General features: G+C 39.8%; 1 protein-coding gene across 1 annotated transcript in view; it reads left to right on the top strand.

The window, feature by feature from the left end:
• LOC122788763 (outer dynein arm protein 1-like) overlaps positions 1–25857 on the top strand; it is a 683950-nt gene that overhangs the window by 477022 nt on the left and 181071 nt on the right. Inside the window, exons 10-11 of the mRNA XM_044055657.1 lie at positions 4098–4343; positions 19321–19403. Of these exons, the coding sequence (XP_043911592.1) occupies positions 4098–4343; positions 19321–19403 (329 nt within the window). The remainder of the gene's footprint in view (positions 1–4097; positions 4344–19320; positions 19404–25857) is intronic.

The raw sequence follows: 25857 nt of genomic DNA, 5'->3' as shown, positions 1-25857 counted from the left end.
CTTCTTAATGTAAAACTGGTCTGAAGCCCAGGTGCTTCAACTTAAAGGCTTAGAATGAGTTACACCAAGCAGTAATAAATACAATTGAGTACTTTTAAGATGAGACAAAAGCAAAATAAAGTAGGAAAAAACACAAATATAGTAAAAGCAGATAATTTTTTTATTTTTTTTTTTTTGCAGCTAGGATGCATAATTGTGTGTGCGTTATCCAAATGTTACACAACTTAAAAGCGTGGTTGTATTCTGCATGACAGTCTGAATACAGTATGAATGCATGTTTGAGATTTCAAGTAATGGGCCTGTAGTCAATCTAAATAAACCAAAACTTCTCACCTAATTTGGTATGCGCTTTGAATAAACTGTGGATGTTGTTGATCAGCTAGGAAATCATATAAATAAATGTACAGTATATCTGATGTTTGTTTGGCTTTATAAGCTGCATTGTAACATTCACAAATGCAATGTAGTTTTTTATTCATTTTAAGCATTACATTTTATTTCCTTTAAAATGTTTGGTTCCAGCATTTGATACTTGTTATATATATGTATCCATTATAGCCATTCTCTGCTTTGTTATACATTTATTTGCATTCCCGTCTGTGTACTTATTTGTTACAATTTTGCCAGTGGTCCAGTCTGACTGAAACTTTTTTTTTTTTTTGTCAGCCCACCTAAACCGTTATCAAATAGAAAATTAAATGATTGTATCCATATGTGCTCCTTTATGTCACATTACTGTTTTCATCCGACTTCATCTGCTGCATGATGTTTGCTTCATCTTATTTCTTGACTGATGATGGTATGTTTCAGTGGAAGAGGACTTGAGGATTGTACACTTTCTTGAAGGTTATGTAGCATTTTCATGATGATCATGAAACTTTTCTTTTTTTAAAACTACCCCCCAGTCATGTTTGCCAACCACCAATTCCAATTTTATTCTAAGGATCTCATCTAGGCAGCTATAGAGGTTTCTACTTTGTGCCCCTATTCCCTTTCGCCCCACATGATGCATAATTAATGAAGGTGAACTGCAATATGACATCCATTTGGTGCATGTGCGTTTCCACAGGCAGATCGCCATTTCTGCAAAGTAAGGTGCAGTATGGCAATTCTTATATGTGACTAACCTTTGCTCCACTGGAGCATTTTTCTTGCTTCTGCTGTGAGCCATTATTGTGGTCAGTCGAGCAACTTCCCTTCTGCAAGGATGGAGAGAGAGCATCAGACACTCATTCACATTCAGCCTCTCCAGCTCGCTGGTGGCTAATTGGTTCCCTGGTTATGTGGGCTGCACTTGGGGCTTCTTTCCTCTGCATCATGAATTCAGAGCTGGAAACATTACACTTGTCATTTTGTCACCTTTCCTTGCTAACTTTTGAGTATGTGACAGGAAGAGGCTGCTTGGATGAGGATGATGTGACCAAATGAACTTTTCATCTGATATTTTTAATGAAGCCATTGGTCACTGTAAATCGGGGACATTTGTTTGCTCCAAACATATTTAGTCTTGAAGTTGGTTATTAAATTTAGAGAGTACAGGGAGAAAGGGATGGTAACCAATTGCATGGGAATTATCACGGGGCTTTATCACTACAGTAAAGATTTGTTTTAACTTAACAAGGTTTTAAACTATTGATTTTTTTTGTTCCCCTTCTGCTTCATTCTTGTTACCCCATGGTTCCCTTTGACAGGTCTACCTGCCACTCCTACTGCTCGGGACTATTTCAGTTTTAAGGCTGAGGCTGGCATAGAACCTAAGGGCTTCCTGGTCGGGTCATGCCATTTACTGATTCCACCAGGGGATGTTTCCATTTATCACCTATCCCTTGGTATCCCCCTTCCCTGCATTCATTTCATCTGTCCAAGAGCTACTTCACTTTATGGACCATGTCTTCTCAAGGGAATGCCTAGACAAATGCTCCCCTCCAGAATGAGCATGCCCATCCTTCCTTGCTACTGCCCCAGGCTCCCATACTGTTAATCGAATTTGGGTCACCTGGGCTGTACTTCCCTGTATGGACCATGTCTTCCCAAGGGAATGCCTAGACAAATGTTCCCCTCCAGAATGAGCATGCCCATCCTTCCTTGCTACTGTCCCAGACTCCCATACTGTTAATTGAATTTGGGTCACCTGGGCTGTACTTCCCTGTATGGACCATGTCTTCCCAAGGGAATGCCTAGACAAATGCTCCCCTCCAGAATGAGCATGCCCATCCTTCCTTGCTACTGTCCCAGACTCCCATACTGTTAATTGAATTTGGGTCACCTGGGCTGTACTTACTGCTTTATTCCTTTGCAACAGCATGCTGGCACAGAGTTTTAAACTATTACCTGTGCAGCCGTGATTACAGAAACTTTGCATTCTTCCGGTATAGAGATGGGCTCTTTAGGGAGTGGGGGGGGGGGATAAAGTTAGCACTGAACCTATTGGGTGGGAGGCTGACATAATGGTTAAGGTGCTTACTTTAGAAACACAAGGTGCAGGGTTTGATTCTCACATGGGGTAATTGGCTAGGTTTAAAATGGCCCAAGAGGACAGTTATCCTAGTACTATTCTATGATTTTGTCTAAAAACTACATTTCAGTCCATTTTGGTCAGTTGGCCTATGTCTTTTGAATATATAGAAAGCAATAATATATGTTTTCACAGATCATGCACAGGACAGACAAGAACTAGTCAAATACATAAATGATGCTCCTCCATATGTAACATTTAAGTGACAAAAAGAATTTTGTGAAGAAAAAGTTGCTATTTTGGTGAAACTCTTAACATACTTTTCAGTTTTTCATCACTTGAACTTGTGTTTGTTTGTGTAATTCGGCTTTTCCCGGTTAGGGGTCGCCACAGTGGAACTCCGGTCCGCTAATGATTGGTAGTAGATTTTTATGTACCGGGTTACCAGCCCTGACGCACAACCTTCAATGAAGGCACGCCCCATTCACATATGCCTCCACACAGAAGACGCTCTAGCTGAGAATTGAATGGGACAACATCTTGCTATGAGGCGACAACGCTACCGCAGTACCACCACCGCAATCTTTTTTAAAAAATCTCTAACTCTGTTATTAACTGTTATGCAAGTTGCGTTTAGACATCTCATAGTAATGTGCAAAGACTTTTTGTACTTAATTTAATGTTGTATACTTGTATACATTTGTTATTTTATACTTTTTTATCAACTTAATAAAATATGTTAAGAAAAGCAAAGTAGTTTTCTCAAAACTGAAATATAGAAATGGACTGTTACAGTTGCTAAAAAAAAATAACATAAGGGCAAACAGAAGCTGGTTTATTTGCACAGTAGCAGAGCATGCATAGACTGACGGATGCTAACAGAAGTTCAGAGAGTAATCAGCAGCAATTTAATTCACTGGGAGATTTAACAAAATCATCTCCAGTAAATTTATTTTTGATAAATAACATTTTATAAATTATCCAGATGAACCTGCACATTATCGCATAAGCACATTTGCAGCTAATGTAGCCATAATGATCTTAAAAATACTGCATCTAAGAAACAAGAAGTTATTTTTTAATATGTTCCTAAACTGATAGCATTGCTTGAATAAGTTGACTACAGAAGTGCATTCTTGTATGTTTGCACTTTAAATTTATATGTCGATGTGAATCAACATTGTTGTTGAACTTCTGGTGTACTGCTTAAATAAATGGTTACTTTCAGCATCGTCGTTGAACTTCTGGTGTACTGTTTAAAGAAATGGTTACTTTCAGCATCGTCGTTGAACTTCTGGTGTACTGTTTAAAGAAATGGTTACTATCAGCATTGTTGTTGAACTTCTGGTGTACTGTTTAAAGAAATGGTTACTATCAGCATTGTTGTTGAACTTCTGGTGTACTGTTTAAAGAAATGGTTACTATCAGCATTGTTGTTGAACTTCTGGTGTACTGTTTAAAGAAATGGTTACTATCAGCATTGTTGTTGAACTTCTGGTGTACTGTTTAAAGAAATGGTTACTATCAGCATTGTTGTTGAACTTCTGGTGTACTGTTTAAAGAAATGGTTACTATCAGCATTGTTGTTGAACTTCCGGTCTATTTAAAGAAATGGTTTTACTACTGATTTCTTCACCCACAGCTGGAAGGCGAAAATCATTTGCCATGAGCAATTATTTCAAAGAAGCTGTACCTGACATTGACTCTGAGAGGAAGATGCGGAGATCGTCAGACCACAGGAGAAGGTCTGCTATGCTTCTTACCTCACCAGAAGAGCAGGAGCGACTAAGAGAGCTGCTTAAGAAAGCCTTAGCGCAGGAGACGATTTCAGAAACTGCACGCTCAGTAGAGTTTGATGCAGAGCTGTTTTACAATGTATTCATGGAAAGTAAGTAACTGTTTCGGATATGAAAAATAGAAAGCAGTTTATGTATCTGTGATATTAATGTTTTTAAGTTGCAGCTATGACTATGATCCAAACATTTCTTAAACACATATGAATACAAAAGGAACAGTATGATTAAATTAACTACATCATTTAAGGCCATTTGCAGGTGTACCACATGCATGTGTAGTGCTTTTCTTTCTTAAACACAAAAATGAACAGTTGTTGTCTTTCAGCTTTTCCCGGTTAGGGGTCACCACAACGGAACTCTGGTCCGCTAATGATTGGCAGTAGATTTTCATGAATGCTGAGGTGTCAGCTTGACGTCCAACCTTCAACGAAGGCACGCCCATTTACGCATGTCTTTTGAATGCCCACCCAACCGCGGGGAGGACATGCAGATTCCACACAGAAGGCACTCCCTGCACTCCAGCCAAGAATCGAACGGGAGAACCTCTTGCTGTGAAGTAACAATGCTACCGCTGCACCACCACAGCAGTCATACAAAAATGAACAGTATGGTTAAATTAACTGCATCATTTAAGGCCATTTGCAGGTGTACCACATGCATGTGTAGTGCTTTACAAAATGAACAGTATGGTTAAATTAACTGCATCATTTAAGGCTGTTTGCAGGTGTACCACATACAGGTGTACCACATACAGGTGTAGTACCTTTCCTTTTCCAGAATATGCAGTGCTGGGCTCTTTCATTTGAAATGTTGCAATGGGAAGTGGCAGAGACTGCATTATTCAAGTATGAAAGAGGCTAACGTTACAAACTGTACTTAATGAAAATCACAAGAGCATCAAACACCAACATCTTTAAGGCCACGATGATATATTTCACTTGTTTGTTATATGGTGGAATTATGACCAGTCTTTTAAGGAAAATGTATGTCACTTTTTGCGAGACCACTGCAGGTAGAAACTGAAAATAAATGATCCTGTTATGAAGGTTTTCACATTCTACTCCTCCTTGCACCACAATAAATAGTATGTTTTTTTTTTTTTTTATTTTGTTGCAACTCTGCATACCCTTATGAAGACAGGTGTGTTGATGTGATCTCATTTTCCTGGAAAGTTACTAAATGCAGAGCTAATAAAATTAATTCACCCTAGTGTAACCCATGAGAGCTTGGTCAACAAGGATACTTAAATATATAAATACTTCCTTGTCTGGCTATGTTTGGCACCTGGCAAACTTCAGCTTGGATGATAGTGATCTGGTGACTAGAACCACTATTGCCTCTCCCAGGAAGTGTGGTCCAGTGTTGGCCACTCACTATCCTTTCCCACGTGGCCTTTTCAGTGCACAAACTGCTGCTTTTGTAAGTTGCGTTATTTGGATCATACTCTGGGCTTTACCCACTCTGTGCCTCGTAGCTGGGCTAATATTTTATAGATGTTTATACTGTCATTATATAATTTTCTGTGAAATGCAAATAAGACTTGTTAGGATGTTTTAGAAAATAGATTTTTACAATGGTCATCTTTGTCTATATTTGAGTAAAAATGTACAACAGATCTATAACAGTGCTTTAACTCCCATATGTAACAGAAAGCCAGAAAAATTATTGTAATTAATTTGTAAAACATTCCAAAGCAGATTTACATTCTAGATATTTTGATTTGCGTTCCCTATAACTAACTAACTTCCATAACGAGCCCAGAGTTCCAAATTAGCCACTAAAATCATAGGCTTCTCCTTAACATGTCTTAGCTTGTGTTAACAAAGAACAAATAGAATTTCCACAGGATGTTAGTTCACTGATGTTGCATACTTTTACCATCTAGTGCTTACTAATATTTTTTTTGTATATAGCGTTCCTATGTTTGTCCTTATTAAGCAAGATAATAACTCATTCTCAAGTCTGGTAGTTAACGCAGGGGGGTAAAACTATGTTCTCATTTTGTTCTCCGTTGTGCAATAAATAACTTGACTCTGGATCCTGAAGTTATCATAGAAATATCTCTGACCCAAGTTCAGGTAAGTTACAGATGGAGTTGCAATAAGCTTGAGGTGCTGAGGAAAAATACCCAATGTTAAGTTGTCAATCTCGCCTTCATTCTTGCTGGATGGGTTCACAGCCGAACCTCGGGTCCGACTCGGCCTATTACTAAAGCTCGAGAGCTATTTTTACTGGCTCGAGGCTATCCTATGTCCCATAATGCTAGGCGTGATATACCCAGATCTCGTTTGCCGCTTCAGCTATGAGGTTGCGTCTTTTTGCCGGCTCCAGGTTGTATTAATATTTTTCTTGTTTTTAGTCAGCTTTTTGGGTTAAAATCGTAGCGATAGTTTTTTATAGTTACTACCCTTTAGATCCCTGTTTAGGATTCCTTCTTATGTAGTTTTTTATACAGTTTTCCCCCTCACTGAATAGTTAGGCCCTTGGCCAAACTTCTTCCATACTTTTCTGTAGTAGCAAATCCCTTTGTTTTTTTTTTTGTCTGTAGATGTATGTCTGTGCCTAGTTAAATTGTATTAATAAGTGTGGTTTTTTTGTTTATTTCTTGGTCTGTTACAACCTTTTTCTGTGTGTTTGTATACTGGCTGATTGTGACTAGACCTCCCAGAGTTGTCTTTTTCTGCCCGTCATCCTTGTTTCAGGATGTCGAAAGACACCAAGGTCTCGGGCTTCAAGAAGTGCGACTCGTGCTGTCAGAAGATGTCTCTGACAGATGGTCACACTTCTTGTGTATATTGCTTGGGTCCTGTGCACCTGCAGGACTCTTGTTCTGTCTGCCATGCGTTCAGTCCAAGAGTCCTGCAGGAATGCAGAAACAAACTTATTTTGAGAGGCTTGTTAAAGCCTAAAGGTTCCCCGGCTAAGCCTTCATCGAGTAAACCTTCCAAGCCCGGCAAACCGTTGGCTCCATGTTTGGATCGGTCGCCGAGTGGTGCTACTACTACCACTGCATCGGTTCCGGCCGGAACCGATGATTTGAGGCCTTAGTCGGCTCCGACTCTGCTGTCAGAGCCGTCTTCGAGCAGAAAGCGTTCCAGGTCTCCTTCCCTGGAATCTGCCCATTCAGCTCCGAAATCTCCCTTGTTATCTGAGCGGAGTCACAGGTCCCATTCCTCTCGGTCTTCCAGGCTGTCGGACCATGACCTCGAGAGGGTGGTTAGCAGACTACTTAAGTCACAGGCACTGGCCCAAATGTTGCATAGCCCTCCTCATCAGGCAGTGGCTTTCACTACTCCCTCTTCAATTCCTCCTCCAACTCTTCCTTTGAGTTCAGAGCCGGAGATAGTAGGGGTCAGAACCGTCGGAACGTTGGAGCCGATACCACTCCTTTCCGGCTCCCTCTTTGGCTCTGATCTCTTCCTTGGTTCCATCCTTGGAGGGATCCGGGCGCCAGGACTCTCTCGTCAGTTCTGAGGGGGCGAGTGGCATTGGACCCTTGTCCCGACCCTGTTCTCCCTCTCAGAGCTATGGCGCAGGTGAGTTCGGCCCTGATATCGGCCTCGTAGCCATCCCTCTCTGTGCCGGGAGGAGTCCTTGTCTCTTTGGAGTGGGGACCCCCTTCCCTGCCTGATAGGGGCGCCTTTGAGGTCATGAGGAGTGTGCTGGCCCCTATGCCTGCTCCACGGTCGGCTCCTTCGGCTCCTCCCTCTATGGTGCCTGCTACAGTCTCTACCTGCTCTTCCGATCCCGAGCGTGGAGAACTGACGCTACAGGTAGCCCCATTGGGTGTATCCTCCTCTTCTGAGGCCTCCCCTGATCCTTCAGGGGAGCCCCCTCGAAAGAGAAAATGCAAGAGGAAGCATGTAGACTCCCCTGAGTCAGTCACATCGGACACTGACTTGGATGACTCAGAAGGGTCCCCAAGGTCCCCCTCTGAGGATGTCTCATTTTCTGATATCCTGGAGATTCTTAAGCAGAGGGGAAACTGGTCTGCCCTTAACCCTTCTGAGGACGAGTCGGTGTACCTGGATGCGTTCGGTTCTCACCCTTCCACCTCCTGGGTGTCTCCACCTTTCGACCCACTCATGGATGTGGTGGCTTGAAAGGCGTGGATGGCTCCGGATACTATGGAACCAACTCCCCAGAGGACTACAAAATTTATTACAGCCCCTTCTGACAAGCAGTTTCTAACCAAGGGCATCCCTGTTGATGCCATGGTGGTGGCAGCGGCCACTAAAAAGGAGTTGGCTGACCCTTCAGTACCTGTCCATCCTCCTAATAAGGAATCTAGGACTATGGACAGGTATGGCAAGCGGAGGTTTTCCTCCACGACCTTTGCTATGTGGTCGCTGAATTATTTGTGCCATTTCACCCGTCTCCAGAGAGACCTTCTCAAGGAACTGGGTGATACCTTACAGGACCTATCAGCTGCGGGGTCTCAGGAAAAGATCAACTCCCAGCTGGGGACCCTAAACTCTATTGTCAACTCCTCCATGCGGCTCATTTCCTATGCAGCCGATGGAGCGAGTAGGGCTGCAGGCACGGGTGTTGCTCTAAGGAGACACGCCTGGATGCGGCTTTGTAATTTTGCTGACCCCTTCAAGGCATCCTTTTCTAACACCCCCTTTGATGGTGCTGCCTTGTTTGGCCCTCAAGTGAAGGATACATTGGCCAGGTGTGAGCAGGAAGGCAAAACTCTCTCTGCCATAGGAGTCTGTTTTTCTACCCCTTCTAGACCATACCCTAAGGGTCAGAAAGGTGGGAAAATGTGGTTCCGCAAACCTCAGGGAGTACTGCCTGACGCACGTGGCGAGCTTCCCTCCAGAGACAGAGGAGGGAACAATAATAAACCAGACAACCCACAGAAAACTAATGCAAATACAGGGAGGATATGCAGTCTCTATAAGGCACCACATCTGAAAATCGAACTGGATAACCTCTTGCTGTGAGGCAACAGTGCTACTCGCCGTGCCTGCCTGGACTTGTTCAACAATGTTAGAGTACACTGTATTCCTTTGTGGAAATGGTAACAATTAGCTTTGTTTCAAACATGTATTCTGGATTATTCACATTTATCTTAAATGACTGTGCTGCTCAGCTATGCTATAGTAACAGCTAAGGATGGACATTGAAAGCTTATTTGTTTTTCCCATAAATTTAGGACCATTCCACAGTCCTTACCTTAAAGTTTATTTATGTATGAATCTTGGCCATGCGCCACCTCATCTGCACAGTCAATCTGCATCTGTCTGTTTCTGTGCACAACTGTCTAAGTGTGAATTACACAAGTATGTTTGGTCACACACGCATTGTTTTTAGTTCCTGTATACAAAATGATGGATGATGTTGACAAGCCCCACTACAAAAATGACTAAATGCCCCTTTTGGCGTTAGCTTGTTAAAAGCCTCATTTTTTGTTTAAGGGCAGACAGTTGTACCTTAAGCTGCCTGGCTTCTGCTAGACTGTGTTAATGTCCATATGAAGACTTGCTGTAAAAATTACTGATGTTAAAATGACCGGTCTGCATAAAAGCAGTGATTGCAGATATTTTTCTAGAAATACAAGGAGAAATGAAATATGCAACAGTTGATTTTAGCTCTTTATAAAAGCTTCTTTTAGAGTTGGTCTGCAGAGTTTATTTATTTGGTAACCAGTAGACCCACTTAGTACAAGTGCCTACAAGCATGACCAGGGAGCAGCATCTAATTATGTCACTGCATAGAGTAGTACATCCATGAGGTCAGGGTGCAGAATAAGGAAAATTAAGGAGAAAAACTTAATTTTAAACAACTAGAATTGCTGTCCAAGTTCTAAATTTAAAATATGCCAACAACTCCAAGTCTACAATACTCTTATTTCTAACTGCAGTCTTCCTTGGTATCTAAATGATAAAGAAATTTAAAAATTTCTATGCTTCCAAGTTTCCACTGCAATAATAAATGACGAAACAGCCAATAATGTCTTCTCCAGAGTATTTAATTGTGGGTTTTAATCTTGATCTGATTGTCCAGCTTTTTGGTTCCAATTTCACAAAGTTGACCTTTCCAGTAAATGGACAGACAGTGAGTGAAGATGGTGGAAACAAAGAAAGAAAAAAAAAGACACAAGTAGATATTGTAGTATTTAATACATATTTCTGACAAAGGGCGTTTGAATATGTTCACAAATAGCTATCCATTCTGCTACTACCTTTAGTGTGAGCCATCAAGCCTTCCTTTTTTTCAAGAAAACCTGGTCGATTACTTGAACTCTTTACAAAATAGATGAGTATTAGTCTCTTCGCACAAGCCTTCTGTCTGTATCTTGGGTCATTCTACTGGTCTTTTTAAGTGTTCTCTCACTGAAATGGGGGTATAGCTCAGTCATAGAACAACTGACTGCAGATGAAGTGGTCCCAGTTCAAATCTGGGTGTCCCTTGGAAAGGTTGGCTTTTGAAACGGTGGTATGGCTCATTGGAAGACCACCAAGGCCACCTGATTGCAAATTAAGATGATGGGTTTGCATAATTGTTAAGGTACCTCACAGATACAAGGTACATGCTTTGATTCTGATGTCTGGTTATTCGCTGGGCTTGTGATAGTCTGCAGAATGACAACCTAGTATTTAGTTGTGCGGCTATAGGTGCAGCTAGGCTTAGAAAGGCCTTGATGATCATTAGCCTAGTATATGCTTATGACCCTATGAGTTACATATTGTAATCTAGCAAAATTAAATTGCTGCTGTAGAGCCTGAAAAGTTTCAGAACATTCTGGCTATATTGCAGAAGAATTCCTTGTCTGTACAAACCAAAATGAGTAATCTAATTGTTTCTCACTTTGCCAGAGATTAGGACTGCTTTGGAGACCAGGACATTGAAGTACATTTCAGGCTTAACCCCCCACCCCCACATACTTTGTGCTTTGTGACTAGTTTAATGTGGGGGTATGGGTGGTCTGTGTTGTTTTTGATAGTTTCATGTGGGGTGTGGTTGGTCTGTGTTGTTTTTGATATTGTATGTTTGGAGATTTTCATTTTCAGGAAGAGTACGTTTTGGCAAGTATTCTTCAGGATTATGCCCTTTGAGGAGATGTGCATAGTTTGATATACTGAATGTACAATGCTGACGTCAAAATACTGAACTGTTAATCTTATCAAACTACCTACTCCCCTACATGTGTAAGAAGCTAAACATGCACCCCCTTGCAGGACCAATGTTAGCAGTCATTTCCGAGTTTCCCTTACAGGGCAGTGATACTGTTTGCTGAGTAATGGTGAAGTGTACTGTATGTAGAAATTGCAGTAATTTTCAATTCAACGTTTTGACATTATAGGATTTTTGCATGTATTTCAACTTTCTGTATAGCTCTGTTACAATAAGTTTTTAAGAACCCTAAAATACAAGCGCGCACACAAACATGTGTATATGTATATCTATCTCTATATTTATCTATGTATCTATATGGGTCCCTATCAGTTCATTGGGTTTTCTGAAACTCGTACTCCATATGGTGGAGACCATGTGATCATGTTTTTGAAAACCTGAAGCTTTTGAATGGAGATAGCAGTAGAGTGAGGACCTTTTTCCTCACTGTATCACAAAAAGTGCGATCTCAGAGCTGTTATATATAATTTGCAGAGGGTGTGGGGGGTGCAGGGGGGCTTGCAGAAATGTAAAAAGGTATATATGTTTTCTTTTATGTTTTGATGATCAAGTTTTGTAAAACTCGATCATGTGGTCTCCAATATTTTTTTTGAGTTTCCGGAAAGTAGATCATCTGAAATAGACAGATACATATATATGTGTGTGTGTGTGTGTGTGTGTGTGTGTATGTATGTTTGTATAGAAGTATTATCAAAACTGTTTTGGCTATAACATGATATACAGGTATATGTATATATACATGTACACACCCATGTATATCATTTGTGTGTGTGATGGGAATCGTGTGGTTTCATCACCAGAAGTATTATCTAAACTGTTCTGATGTAATCTGAGTGATTATGCTCAAAATATCGATGAAAACAAATAAACACAAATTGCTATTTTTATGCAAGGGGGCAGGCTCTCATACAAAAAAAGTATATACCAAGTCCTAGATCACACTACAGTGGAGAGAGTAAATTCCTCAATTGCCACTGTTGTATGGTCTCACACGAGCAAAACGTTGATATAGAAAAGTCAAATGCATTTTGATCATCTTCACCAACTTTATTTTTTTGCCTTCAGAGAAATCAAGCAATTGCCTTACACCTCTCTCTCTCTCTGTATATATATATATATATATATATATATATATATATATATATATATATATATATATATTTATATAATACACACACCACATGTATAGTCTAAACAATCAATTGTCAGCATCAGTAATGTCAATAAAATTATGAAAAAAGTTGACACATTGTGCATGCTCCAAGGCATAATGTCTTTGCATGCAACAACAAAACGACATTGTTTTGCAATGGGGCAAGTAACCCTGCACCCTATATATTCTAACTCTGAGATTGCACAATACTGGAGAAAGGGCATATTTCCCATCCCCAGTAATACAGCAATCTTACACAAGTGTAAGCCATCTGTTTTGTTGACAAAGCAGATGTCAACTTTAAAAAATTTCAAAAAATTCAAGTAAATTAAGGGCTCCCATACAATTTTATATATATATATATATATATATATATATAAATATATATATATATATATATATATATATATATATATGTCTGTGTGTGTGTGTGTGTGTGTACATATATATATATATATATATATATATATATATATATATATATCAGTCATGAAATGAACGCTCAAATGAAACACCGAAAAAATCAGTCTTTATACTGAAACCAAAACAATAAAAGAACAAAAAAAAAATCACCCGCTGTTTTATGTATGAAGGCAAGCCCCCCATTCACACCATACGCCAAAGTGGAAACAAAGAAAAGTATGTGGTATGTCTGTGTGATAGGGATCGTGAGTTTTCATCACGACCATGTTGTTAATGGACCACGTACACAGAATAGCAGAGGCAGTAACTATCATTATTGCAATTTGTCAACAGTTTGTATTTGTACACTGTCCATGGTGCCATGCGTTCTTTTATCAGGTTCAGTGATGAAGAAATGATGGAGTATAATTTGATTTTTGCTTTAAAAATGTGGTTACAGTTCTATTATGCTGTTTTCTCCAAGTACTACAAATAGAGAATGGCAACAGTTGTTCCCTTTGGTGGACTTTCTTCTTTGTGTGTTCACATCATCATGAAATTCAAGTTCTTACAGACAAGGGTACATGGTGGTTTACACCCATGGAGTTTTTATTTGCTTTTATGATATTGTGTGTGTGCATGTTGATTGCTATTAGTTTATTGGTTTTCCTTTTGATGGATACAACTCTGTTTTGGTGACATGTTGACCATATGAACTTATCACAACACGATGAGCACAAGACAGAGAAACTTATGGATGAAGCACCAGCCAGCCAATCACAGAATTAATGTACACCCCCTCCCCACAACTGCACGCACACACACACAGCTGTAGGCGACACATTAGATATTTTGTATTTTGCTGCCTCATAGTGCAAGATCTTAAAATTTGGCTCTTGATTGAACTACCTTTACATCCCCTCTGTGCCTGGAGGAATTTTTTGGGGATTAATCATTGTACTACCACATCCCAAAGTCATGCCATAGGTGAACTGATTGTTCCCCATATTGCCTATAAGTGTACATGTGGTTTTATGTGTGTGTGTGTGTGTGTGTGTGTGTGTGTGTGTGTGTGTGTGTACACGTATCTGCACTGCCAATGATGGTCTGGCTCTTGCCGAATCTAGGGCTAATTGTTCACTTTAGGGCATCACTCTGAAGCAGTACCATTATAACTTTTTGGCCAAAATGTATTTTCAGTGTTTAATAAAGTTTCAGAATATCATCTAAAAATATTCCTATACTTTAGTGCCAGATGCATTCATGTCCCTATTGGCAGTCTAACCATGGACGTTAGTCATTCAGTACAAAACCTCTGTCATTGTGCTGAACTTTAGTTCACATCAGGTGCTAAGGAAGGAGTCCTGGGATTCTTCATTTTCACCTTGGCCATTTTAATGCATTAATATATGGCTGTATACATGTGTGTAGGCAGGTTTTATTATTATCTAAGGATAGTCTGTATGAAGACTGACTGATTTGCATTTCACTGTATGAGGATTTTTTTAAATGTGTGTTGCATTTTTATTCATTATTTTTGCTTAGTTTTTGGTGTTACTTGTTTTAGGAAAATAATCAGGAAAATACGTGTCACAATAGTAAAAGACATAAAAGCAAATAATCCAACAAAAATGTCACAGGATACCTTCTCCTCGAAAAGAACCAGGCAGGGTAAGGTTATAAGCGCGTTCGTTCCCTTTCTTCACACCCAGTACAAACAGAACTTCATCAGATACAAAACCACACACACACACACCCCTTTTTATATACAATTCAATTGATTAATCGCAATCAATTAACTTAAATTAATTAGTTGTGTGCTGTCAAGTTAAAAACAGATTAATATGTTCTAATTCTCCTATAAAAACACATATATAATAAACATTTCATCTGTTATGAAAATATATTTATAAATAACAATACATAATATTAGATACTAACTTAATTGCTTCTATGTTCAACAACTTAAACCATTTTTATCTAATCTCATTTGCATTTAAATGAAGCAAGCTCCTGTCATTGATACCAAGAAAACTGTGGCATTCAACAAAACCTGCTAGTGTGTTTCCCTGTGTTATAAAAAAGGGCCAATTACCCCCCTCCTGTCTACCTACCTTTTCCAATACACGAGAGGATTTTTTTTAAATCCTTACAGTTTATGCTGTGTCTAAATAAGGCATTTGTCTTTTCTTAATTGCATAAATGTGTTAGTGAATTCACTTTTTAACTTGTTTTCCGTTTTTCCTATATAATATGCACAGCATGATTGACATAAATATATTTTCTTAACAGATGAAATGTTTATTATATATGTGTTTTTATAGGAGAATTATTTATGCATTATACACAGCTATATATTTTTAAAGAACATATTAATGTGTTTTTAACTTGAAAGCACACTTAAGTAATTAATTCATTTAAGTTAATTGTGATTAATCAATTGAATATTATATATAAAAAAGGGGGGGTGGAGTGTGTCAGGTTTTGTATCTGATGAAGTTCCGTTTGTATTGAGTGTGAATAAAGGGAATGAAAGTGCTTATAACCTTACCCTGCCTGGCGTCTGGTTCTTTTCAAGGAGAAGGTATCCTGTGACAGGAAAGTAAGTGTATAAGAGCAGTGTCTTCATTTCTTGTTTCAAATAAGGACAATTAAATATCAATTATTTGTCAACATGAAATAGGAAAAGAAAGCGGGACACCACAACACCTTTCTGTTTTAGGAAGCATTGTCAGTTTCATTTTCTATTTCTAGGTGATGACATTGTACAATTGTACAGTATTTAGCAGTCAGAATGTCTGTAAACTATGACCCAAAATCTCAAAGTATTTTACCACTGGGGGCAACACATTGCCCCAAGCTTGTAGTAGTTATTCCAGCATAAGCAGTTTTTCATGGATGGAACCATTTCCTGCTCTACTTTCCAAAATAACTTGTATAGTTGCTGCCATTAAGACTGGGGCAATGTCTTTTTTTTTTTTTTTTTTTTTTTTTTTTTTAAAGCACTGCATTTCTGTATGTAGTAGATAATCTGGTATGGGTGCTGAATATTCCTGATATGAGCAAGAAGATATTTTTTTCTATTTTTTTATTTTTTGCTCTGTTCTGTATACACACACATGGACCACATCACTCCTCCAGGGTTATTTTCACACGTTCTTCCAACACGCACGTAAATAGCATGAGCTGCACTCTATATGAGAAACAGCTCATACCATACTCCTGGTTCATGTACTCATTAGAATAACGAGGATTAGTTATGAGAAACACCTCTTACTATACTCCTGGTTCATCTACTTGTTACAATAATGAGGATTAGTTATGAGAAACACCTCATACCATACTCCTGGTTCATGTACTCGTTAGAATAACTAGGATTAGTTATGAGAAACACCTCATACCATACTCCTGGTTCATCTACTTGTTACAATAACGAGGATTAGTTATGAGAAACACCTCATACCATACTCCTGGTTCATCTACTCGTTAGAATAACGAGGATTAGTTATGAGAAACACCTCATACCATACTCCTGGTTCATCTACTCGTTAGAATAACGAGGATTAGTTATGAGAAACACCTCATACCATACTCCTGGTTCATCTACTCGTTAGAATAACGAGGATTAGTTATGAGAAACACCTCATACTATACTCCTGGTTCATCTACTCGTTAGAATAACTAGGATTAGTTATGAGAAACACCTCATACCATACTCCTGGTTCATGTACTCGTTAGAATAACTAGGATTAGTTATGAGAAACACCTCATACCATACTCCTGTTTCATCTACTCGTTAGAATAACTAGAATTAGTTATGAGAAACACCTCATACCATACTCCTGGTTCATCTACTTGTTACAATAACGAGGATTAGTTATGAGAAACACCTCATACCATACTCCTGGTTCATCTACTCGTTAGAATAACGAGGATTAGTTATGAGAAACACCTCATACTATACTCCTGGTTCATCTACTCGTTAGAATAACTAGGATTAGTTATGAGAAACACCTCATACCATACTCCTGGTTCATGTACTCGTTAGAATAACTAGGATTAGTTATGAGAAACACCTCATACCATACTCCTGGTTCATCTACTCGTTAGAATAACTAGGATTAGTTATGAGAAACACCTCATACCATACTCCTGGTTCATCTACTCATTAGAATAACGAGGATTAGTTATGAGAAACACCTCTTACCATACTCCTGGTTCATCTACTCGTTAGAATAACGAGGATTAGTTATGAGAAACACCTCATACTATACTCCTGGTTCATCTACTCGTTAGAATAACGAGGATTAGTTATGAGAAACACCTCTTACCATACTCCTGGTTCATCTACTCGTTAGAATAACTAGGATTAGTTATGAGAAACACCTCATACCATACTCCTGGTTCATCTACTCATTAGAATAATGAGGATTAGTTATGAGAAACACCTCATACTATACTCCTGGTTCATCTACTTGTTACAATAACGAGGATTAGTTATAAGAAACACCTCATACCATACTCCTGGTTCATCTACTTGTTACAATAACGAGGATTAGTTATGAGAAACACCTCATACCATACTCCTGGTTCATCTACTCGTTAGAATAACTAGGATTAGTTATGAGAAACACCTCATACCATACTCCTGGTTCATCTACTTGTTACAATAACGAGGATTAGTTATGAGAAACACCTCATACCATACTCCTGGTTCATCTACTTGTTACAATAACGAGGATTAGTTATGAGAAACACCTCATACCATACTCCTGGTTCATCTACTTGTTACAATAACGAGGATTAGTTATGAGAAACACCTCATACTATACTCCTGGTTCATCTACTTGTTACAATAACGAGGATTAGTTATGAGAAACACCTCATACCATACTCCTGGTTCATCTACTTGTTACAATAACGAGGATTAGTTATGAGAAACACCTCATACCATACTCCTGGTTCATCTACTCGTTAGAATAACGAGGATTAGTTATGAGAAACACCTCATGCCATACTCCTGGTTCATCTACTCGTTAGAATAACGAGGATTAGTTATGAGAAACACCTCATACCATACTCCTGGTTCATCTACTCGTTAGAATAACGAGGATTAGTTATGAGAAACACCTAATACCATACTCCTGGTTCATCTACTCGTTAGAATAACGAGGATTAGTTATGAGAAACACCTCATACCATACTCCTGGTTCATCTACTCGTTAGAATAACGAGGATTAGTTATGAGAAACACCTCATACCATACTCCTGGTTCATCTACTCGTTAGAATAACGAGGATTAGTTATGAGAAACACCTCATACCATACTCCTGGTTCATGTACTCGTTAGAATAACTAGGATTAGTTATGAGAAACACCTCATACCATACTCCTGGTTCATCTACTCGTTAGAATAACTAGGATTAGTTATGAGAAACACCTCATACCATACTCCTGGTTCATCTACTCGTTAGAATAACGAGGATTAGTTATGAGAAACACCTCATACCATACTCCTGGTTCATCTACTCGTTAGAATAACGAGGATTAGTTATGAGAAACACCTCATACCATACTCCTGGTTCATCTACTCGTTAGAATAATGAGGATTAGTTATGAGAAACACCTCATACCATACTCCTGGTTCATGTACTCGTTAGAATAATGAGGATTAGTTATGAGAAACACCTCATACCATACTCCTGGTTCATGTACTCGTTAGAATAACTAGGATTAGTTATGAGAAACACCTCATACCGTACTCCTGGTTCATCTACTCGTTAGAATAACGAGGATTAGTTATGAGAAACACCTCATACCATACTCCTGGTTCATCTACTCGTTAGAATAACGAGGATTAGTTATGAGAAACCCCTCTTACCATACTCCTGGTTCATCTACTCGTTAGAATAACGAGGGTTAGTTACTCTGTCATCTCCCCTGCTCTGCATTTACTCAGTACTTTTCAAAAACTGCTGCGTATACTTAATGCAGGTCATTTGCATACAATATATTGGAATCTGGTTTTGATGCATCAGTAAAGGAAAACCCGATCGGGGTCCCGATTGGTAGAATTGTTGACAGACGTAAAATGTGCAAAAATAATAGAGCAATCCTTTGCACACTAGCTATCACCAGATGCAAGGGAAGACATTTTTTCCAGGTCACAGAAATGCTTGCATTTTGACTGACATTTTCCACAGCATGACCTTTTTCTTTTAGAATCTGGCATCATTTGTGGGTTCGTCAACAACTGCTTAAGTTTTGAATATTTGTTTTCTTAATTAGCAAGTTAATATGTTGGTAGAAAAGCAAGTGCATGTTTTCATCTAGATCAGCTCTGGTGAATTTATCGCTTTGTTTCCTTATAGGAGAAGACCGGAACTTCGCTCTTTTTAAGTACGTTACAGAGCAGTCCAATGACATTGAAAATTTGCAAGACAACATTAGACAGGTATGTATTGTAAAAAAAAATGTCAACATAACCATAAATTAAGGGCATGTAACTCCTGACATAGAAAAAGAAAGAAAGAAAAACACGTTAATTCCTCTTATGGTTTTCTGCTTTCTTCAATTGAACAGAAAAAAACCCACTGAGTCAGTCATGGTAGTATTACATCACAGTAAATAATGGAGTCCTGAAATATATAAAGGAAAATTTGAAATAAGCTACAATGTTATAAAAATCAATTATGCTGAAAAGTGGCATCACTTTCCCACCCCTGCCTTCTATTGGAAAAAGGAAACCGCAAGCTACCAATTGTCACTAACACAGATATATGCTATACCATAGTTACATTCGTGGGGGTGGGCTGACGCTTGGCAGACCAGCATGCAGCTTTAAATAACTGATATGATGATGGAAGTGGGAAGGAGGAGCATAAACATGATCTTCAGTTTTCCTCAGGTACCTGTGGCTTTGTAATATCAGATCATCGTGGCTTTGTAATATCAGATCATCAGTCTGCATTCTTTCCTGTTGCCTCTTTTCAGAAATAGTCAGGGTTTGTATTTTGGTTTAACACTATAATTTTTATTAGACTAACTACGATAACTCCTTTCTTGTTCTCATTTCTAAGTGTTTATCATTCACATTTCTATGGTTATATTAATGTTATATCAGTTTGTTTTAACTACTTCCCTGCTTCATTACCAGTTTTACACCTCCTAGTGCTAACAAGTTTGTGGACAGATGTTCAGTATCTCACCTTCATTTAACGCTACTTGGAGGAGAGTCACATTTTACTTCATGATCATATTGATGAAAAGGGCAACAGCAAATACTCTCTAATATTCCTAATATTCCAGGCTGGATGATATTCTGTCAAAAGGAGAGAGATTTCAGAAGATAAACATTCAGCACAGAATGTCTTTGTCTACCTTTTTCTAGTGTTTACATGTTTCCTAATGTTTTGAACATTTTCTTATTTAAGGGCAGATTCTTTTATTTGCTGGTTACACCTGTTAGAGCATTTTTTTGCCATATCTTATAAAAATCTCTTTCATAATATATATAAAAACATTTTTGTAAGATTAGACTCCGCCTTGCCTACATTGCTCAGCAGGGCAGACTGAATAAAATTTTATTCACAATAATATAGCAGCTTTCATAGCAGTACAATTGACTTACTTAAAAAGTAGAAAATACAGTAAAATACAAATGTATTGCAGAATGGATGCCATAACATAAAGGCAGTCTATGCTCAAATGGCTAACAGCAAAGTTATTTCAACAGACCGAGTTACTTGGTATAGAACTTGGAACCAAACATGAAGTATTCCAATTTATCTTTGTGTGGGATGTTACTTGCCACACCCCTTGAAGAAATGTAGCTCATAGGTTCGTAGGTGTGTACTAAGCTAATGCCCCTGGAGCCTTTATACGTCTAGTCATAGGATTACCCTGGCATTGTGCCGCCCGACCTTAGTTTCCATTGCCTCTGTTGAGTAGACCCGCTGAAATGATCCCTGGGGTGAATTTTCTATTTCCCATCCACTCAAGATTCCTGTTGAAGAGGTGTTTGATATGTATGGGAAGTCTATACCATAGCACGGGCAGTCTCTGGGTTATGAACCTGTCCCTCCAGCACATTCTGTTGATTGTGGTAATGAGGTTGAGTTCTCTGGAGTGAGTGGTGTGTAGGTATTGGGATTTCTTTAGATGTAGCATTTCTAACAGAGCTGGGTCAGACGTGGTTTTGTAAGTCAAGCAGAGATCGCCTCCTAAGTAGGTGATATGTATTTTACTCCGTGATTGGCCTGATGAGGGATAATGACACCTGTGGATCTAGAAACTGTCTCTGCTTAGAAGCAGGATAATATAGAAGGAATTCTGTACTACAGTTGGCACATGCTGGTCAAATAGGTCACTGACCACATATTGTTTAAATCCCTTACCCACTGATTCAGTTGTTTTGGCCATATTATCAATTTGATACCTTCCCAGGTCAGTTGATTTCTCCAGTGATACAATAATACACTTTTTGGCATTTAGTTTTAGTCCATCGTTTTGGCATGAGTTATTTGTTTGGGAAAGGCTTTCTGGCAGGATGGATAAGTCATTTGGGGATTCATTAACTGCTGCTAACTTGCAATCATCTGCAAACTTGGTCAGCCAAAGACCCTTGGTGCTTACCTTTACTTCTGAAAAGTAGATGCCAAATGGGTATATTTCATGGTAAACAGATGCCAGTAGATAAATAAATAACTGGACCCCAGCACAGAGCCATGCGTGACTGCACTGGTGACTGGGCTTTTTCAAGGTAGTATCTCCTACCTTGATTTCCTGTGTCTTACTTGGTGAGTAAGTAGCCAAGTCCACGTAGGCATTGTGTATTTTCTTAAATTTGGCCATTACTTTGGTAACTTTTTCAAATATGTCTACCAGGTTGGATAAGCATGACCTCCTTTTGACAAAGCCAAACTGAGATTGGTCCAGTGTTTGGAGGTCCCCATGTCCTTAATGAGTAATTCCATGATAAATCTTTCCATGGCTTTACAGTTGAGTCTGGTAAAATGTATGGATCAGTAATTACTTAGGTCAGTGGATAGCCGTCCCTTGTGAAGAGGTAAGACTCTCTCTGTGTCACTCTCTCGGCAGAACACCTGTGTGGAGTGTTAGAGACATGGATAGATCATGCTTTATGCTGTTCAAGATGCATCCTAAGATATTGTCAGAATCCATTGATGTAGTATTTATGGCCTTAGTGCTTTCAGGACTTGGTCCTATGTAATAGATGGGTATGTATCAATTTATAGCATTTCTGTATAATCACAGATGGAAATGGAGGGCTGAAGTTGGAGCTGAATTTATCAGCCAGTAGGCTGACTACATTGTCAGCTTTGGTATAGATGGTCCCCATTCACAGTCATTTCATTGCATTGCTGTGTAGTGCCCTTGATATTGTGAGCATGGCTAAAGGCGGCCTTGTATTTGTTCTATGCTTGGATAGCATTTTTGTCTTAACCTTGGCTTTGGTGGTTTTAATTCAGTTCTTGAGTTGCTTATTTGTATTAATGATGGTGGCTGTAGTATGCTAGATGTTAGTCTTTTTATGTGTGACCATAATTCTAAGGTTTCTCATTTTGAGCTTGCACAGTCTCAGTCAAAGGGAATATCTAATTTAATTAGAAACCTGGCTTATATATTTTTCTTCTAGGTTGTATAGCACAGTGTTTGAGTGGTCCAGACCTTGCAGTGGTAGTGGGAGGCCTTTCTGCTCATCAGTGAGAGTGGTAAGCATTAGAGCAAGCCTATCTGTTGCAAGAGGAGTAGTTTCCAGCTCTGAAATTTACCTTATTGGCCGTTTTGGGCTAATTTCTATCCCTTTCAAGTTTCTGAGTTAAAAACCCATGTTTGCGTGGGTTTGCGCATTGCTGCTTAGCTAAGGTTAAACTGTTAACTGCTATAAAGTGTGCTTTTCAGTTTATCCCTTAGAACTAGTCAGTTTCTTAATCTTGGCACTTGAATCTGCTTTTCTGTGCTCAGCACTGGTACAGAATTGCTGTAAGCACTAAATAAGCTACACATTACTGAAGCGCTCCACCTTTCTCATTACCTAGTGGTTAACAGTTCTCATCTTCTTCAAGTTACTTCGAGGAAGCAGCTGTAGTAGTTGCTTCGCTCACTAGTCTAGAGGAAAAAGGTGATTACCCAGACATGTCCAAGGCACAGCTACTGGTGTTCTCTCCTGTCTACCTGATGAATCTGGGCATCTTGGGGCAATGTAGCAATTGCCTCATGTACACCGACAACCCTCTCCTCCTACCACCCAACACTACAACCTGTGAGAAATGCATTTATCTAGCCAAACTGGAGACAAAGCTCTCTCAACCCCAAGACTGAACTTAGGAGGAGAAGGTTAACACTTGCTCCACACTACATTCATCACATAGCCCCACTATACCTACACCACCAAAACCCACACACAGATACACAAAAACATTCTTGTAGGCTCTCAATAAGAATCTGCCCAAGCAACAGAGACCTGCAAAGCAGAAATGCAAGAAACCTCCATCCCTCATCACAACCCAAAACACAGACTCAGTGTGCCACTCAACCACAGCCCATAAGGCAAAACAATGTACCGAACACATTAGTCATAGGTGACTCTGTAGTCAGGCACACTCATGTTCCACTCACCAGAATAGACGAGGCGAAGGTTACTGTTATCTGCCTGTCTGGTGCCAGGAACTGCCACATAACCCATGCACTTGGGTCACTCCACAACAAGTACAAATATTGACTCTGTCATTGTCCATGTTGATGTGAGTGACCTGAGACATACCTCCCTGGACTAATGAAAAGAGACATGGAGGAGCTCACCGATCTTGAAATCCAGGCCAGCATGACCCTAGCTTTGAGTAGCATCCTACCTTTGACCAGAATGATACTGTAGTAAAGGACAAAATGATTGATTTAAACAATTGGCTAAGTTTCTGGTGTCATTCTAAGGGGATCCAGTATCTGTCTGCCTGGGACGACGTGGTTGACAGGCCACAATGCTTTGCCAGAGATGGCCTGCACCTGTCACCCCTGGGATTCTGGATACCGGCTAAGGCTCTTGCTGCCCCTATAGTGCCTTTTTTAGGCAAGGTTCAAATGACAAACCCACCACTGTAACAGATACAGGCAAGCAAAAACTGAGGGTAGTGCTACTCAATTTTGGAAGTCTAAACCTCAAAATGCACACACTCAAGGCACTCCTTAAAATGGAGAACATCGATATGTGTGTAGTGACTGAAACCTAGTTCAAGGCTCCAGAAAGCACCCCTGCACTACCAGGATATAACTCGTACCATACCTTTCGGCCACCTAACCAGGACTGGAACACCAAGAGCGAAGGTGTGTCCATATTCATTAAGGATAACCACACCACCAGGCTAGTTGCCCAACATAATGCATCCAAAATGATCCAAGTGCAACTAACTCTGGGCAAAATTGCAATCCATATTGTAGCTTGCTACAGAACCCCCACCATGCCACAGGATTTCCACTCCTCTTTTCCTGATATACTAGAAAATATAATTCAACCAAACACCCTAATAATGGGCGATTTCAACTATCCCACCATTAACTGGGAAAACTACTCATGTACCAACTCCTTCACTCAACACTTTCTAGAATTCATAAACTCCAATGCCCTGGATCAACTTATCCACACCCCCACCAGGGGCAATAATATTCTGGACCTGGTCATTGCCAACATGAGTGACCGGTGTTCCACACCTGAAGTCAACTCCTTGTTGGTCAGATCTGACCATAAGCTAATCACCAGAGATATCCACATCCCACCACCACCCTCCATTAAGAAAACCACTGTAAAAAATTTTTTCAAATCCAACTTCATGCTTCTTAAGACAGAAGTGGCCAACTTCATGTCACCCATGCAGAGGGACAATACAGTTATGACTGCTGAATCGTATACAAATTCACTCTATAAGCAGTTACATGAGTGCATGGAGCATGCTATCCCTAACAGAATCAAGATGTTATCCTCCAAAAAAAGGAAGCCAATCTGGTGGTCCCCTGCTATAAACAAACTCTAAAACAGAAGGAAGAAACCGATGTTCTTCATCTCACATTGCTGCAGTCCTTACACTTGGGTAGTCCGCTGTCCTCGGTCGGCCCGAATATCAAAGTATAAGGCTGACGTCGGTCAAGGCGCATTTGACTGACATCAGAACGTCAGGGTACAAATGCGCATGACCGACGTCATATCCTCAGTCTTTTTTGCCGCATGGTCCGATGCAGAAGCAGTATTGCAAGTGCCGGTTGGCGTTCTGAAATTTTTCGATTTCGGAGTTTCAGACCGAGTCAAAGTTGGCTAAGTACCCCGTTGGGGAATATTTTAGTTTTTTCTTGCCTCAGTGGTTTACCGGATGTCAGAAAAAGTGAATAATTGTATTTCTTGTGGGAAACAGATACCGCATAGAGACTATCATACTTTGTGTATTCCTTGTTTAGGGCCTGAGCACGACGTTGTTGGGTGTCGCTCTTGTGCTAGATTCAATAAGCGCACTATAAAGAGGAGATTAGATTGTGCCAGGTTAGTCTTCGGGAAGCGGTGCAATTATAAAATGCCGTCGGATGCTCCGATGCCCGATTCTTCGAAGAAGCGCAAGGACAAAGCAGTTGAGCCTAGGCTAGAAGAACCATCCGTACCGGACGCCGGTTCTTTAGAGGTGTCGGTGGAGCCGGTGGTTCCACCGGAGGTTTCTTTGGGATCCCAGGGAGAGACTTTGTTATTGCAGGATGTGGCCTCTCAGGAGGCAGGTCAGGGTGATGGGGCTTCTCAGGTTACTATACTCCCCTCCCTGCCTAGGGTGGTTAGGCCCTCTCCTTCTGTTTCCAAGGCTTCTCCCAGAGGCAGGCCAGGTTTAGCTTCAGTTGGTGTCACCCCTAGTTCT

Source organism: Protopterus annectens, chromosome 14.part0, assembly GCF_019279795.1.
Source record: "Protopterus annectens isolate FY-2018-M chromosome 14.part0, PAN1.0, whole genome shotgun sequence".
NCBI lineage: Eukaryota > Metazoa > Chordata > Ceratodontiformes > Protopteridae > Protopterus > Protopterus annectens.
The sequence above is the reverse complement of the archived record's forward strand: the minus strand, read 5'-3'. Positions and strand labels throughout refer to the sequence as shown.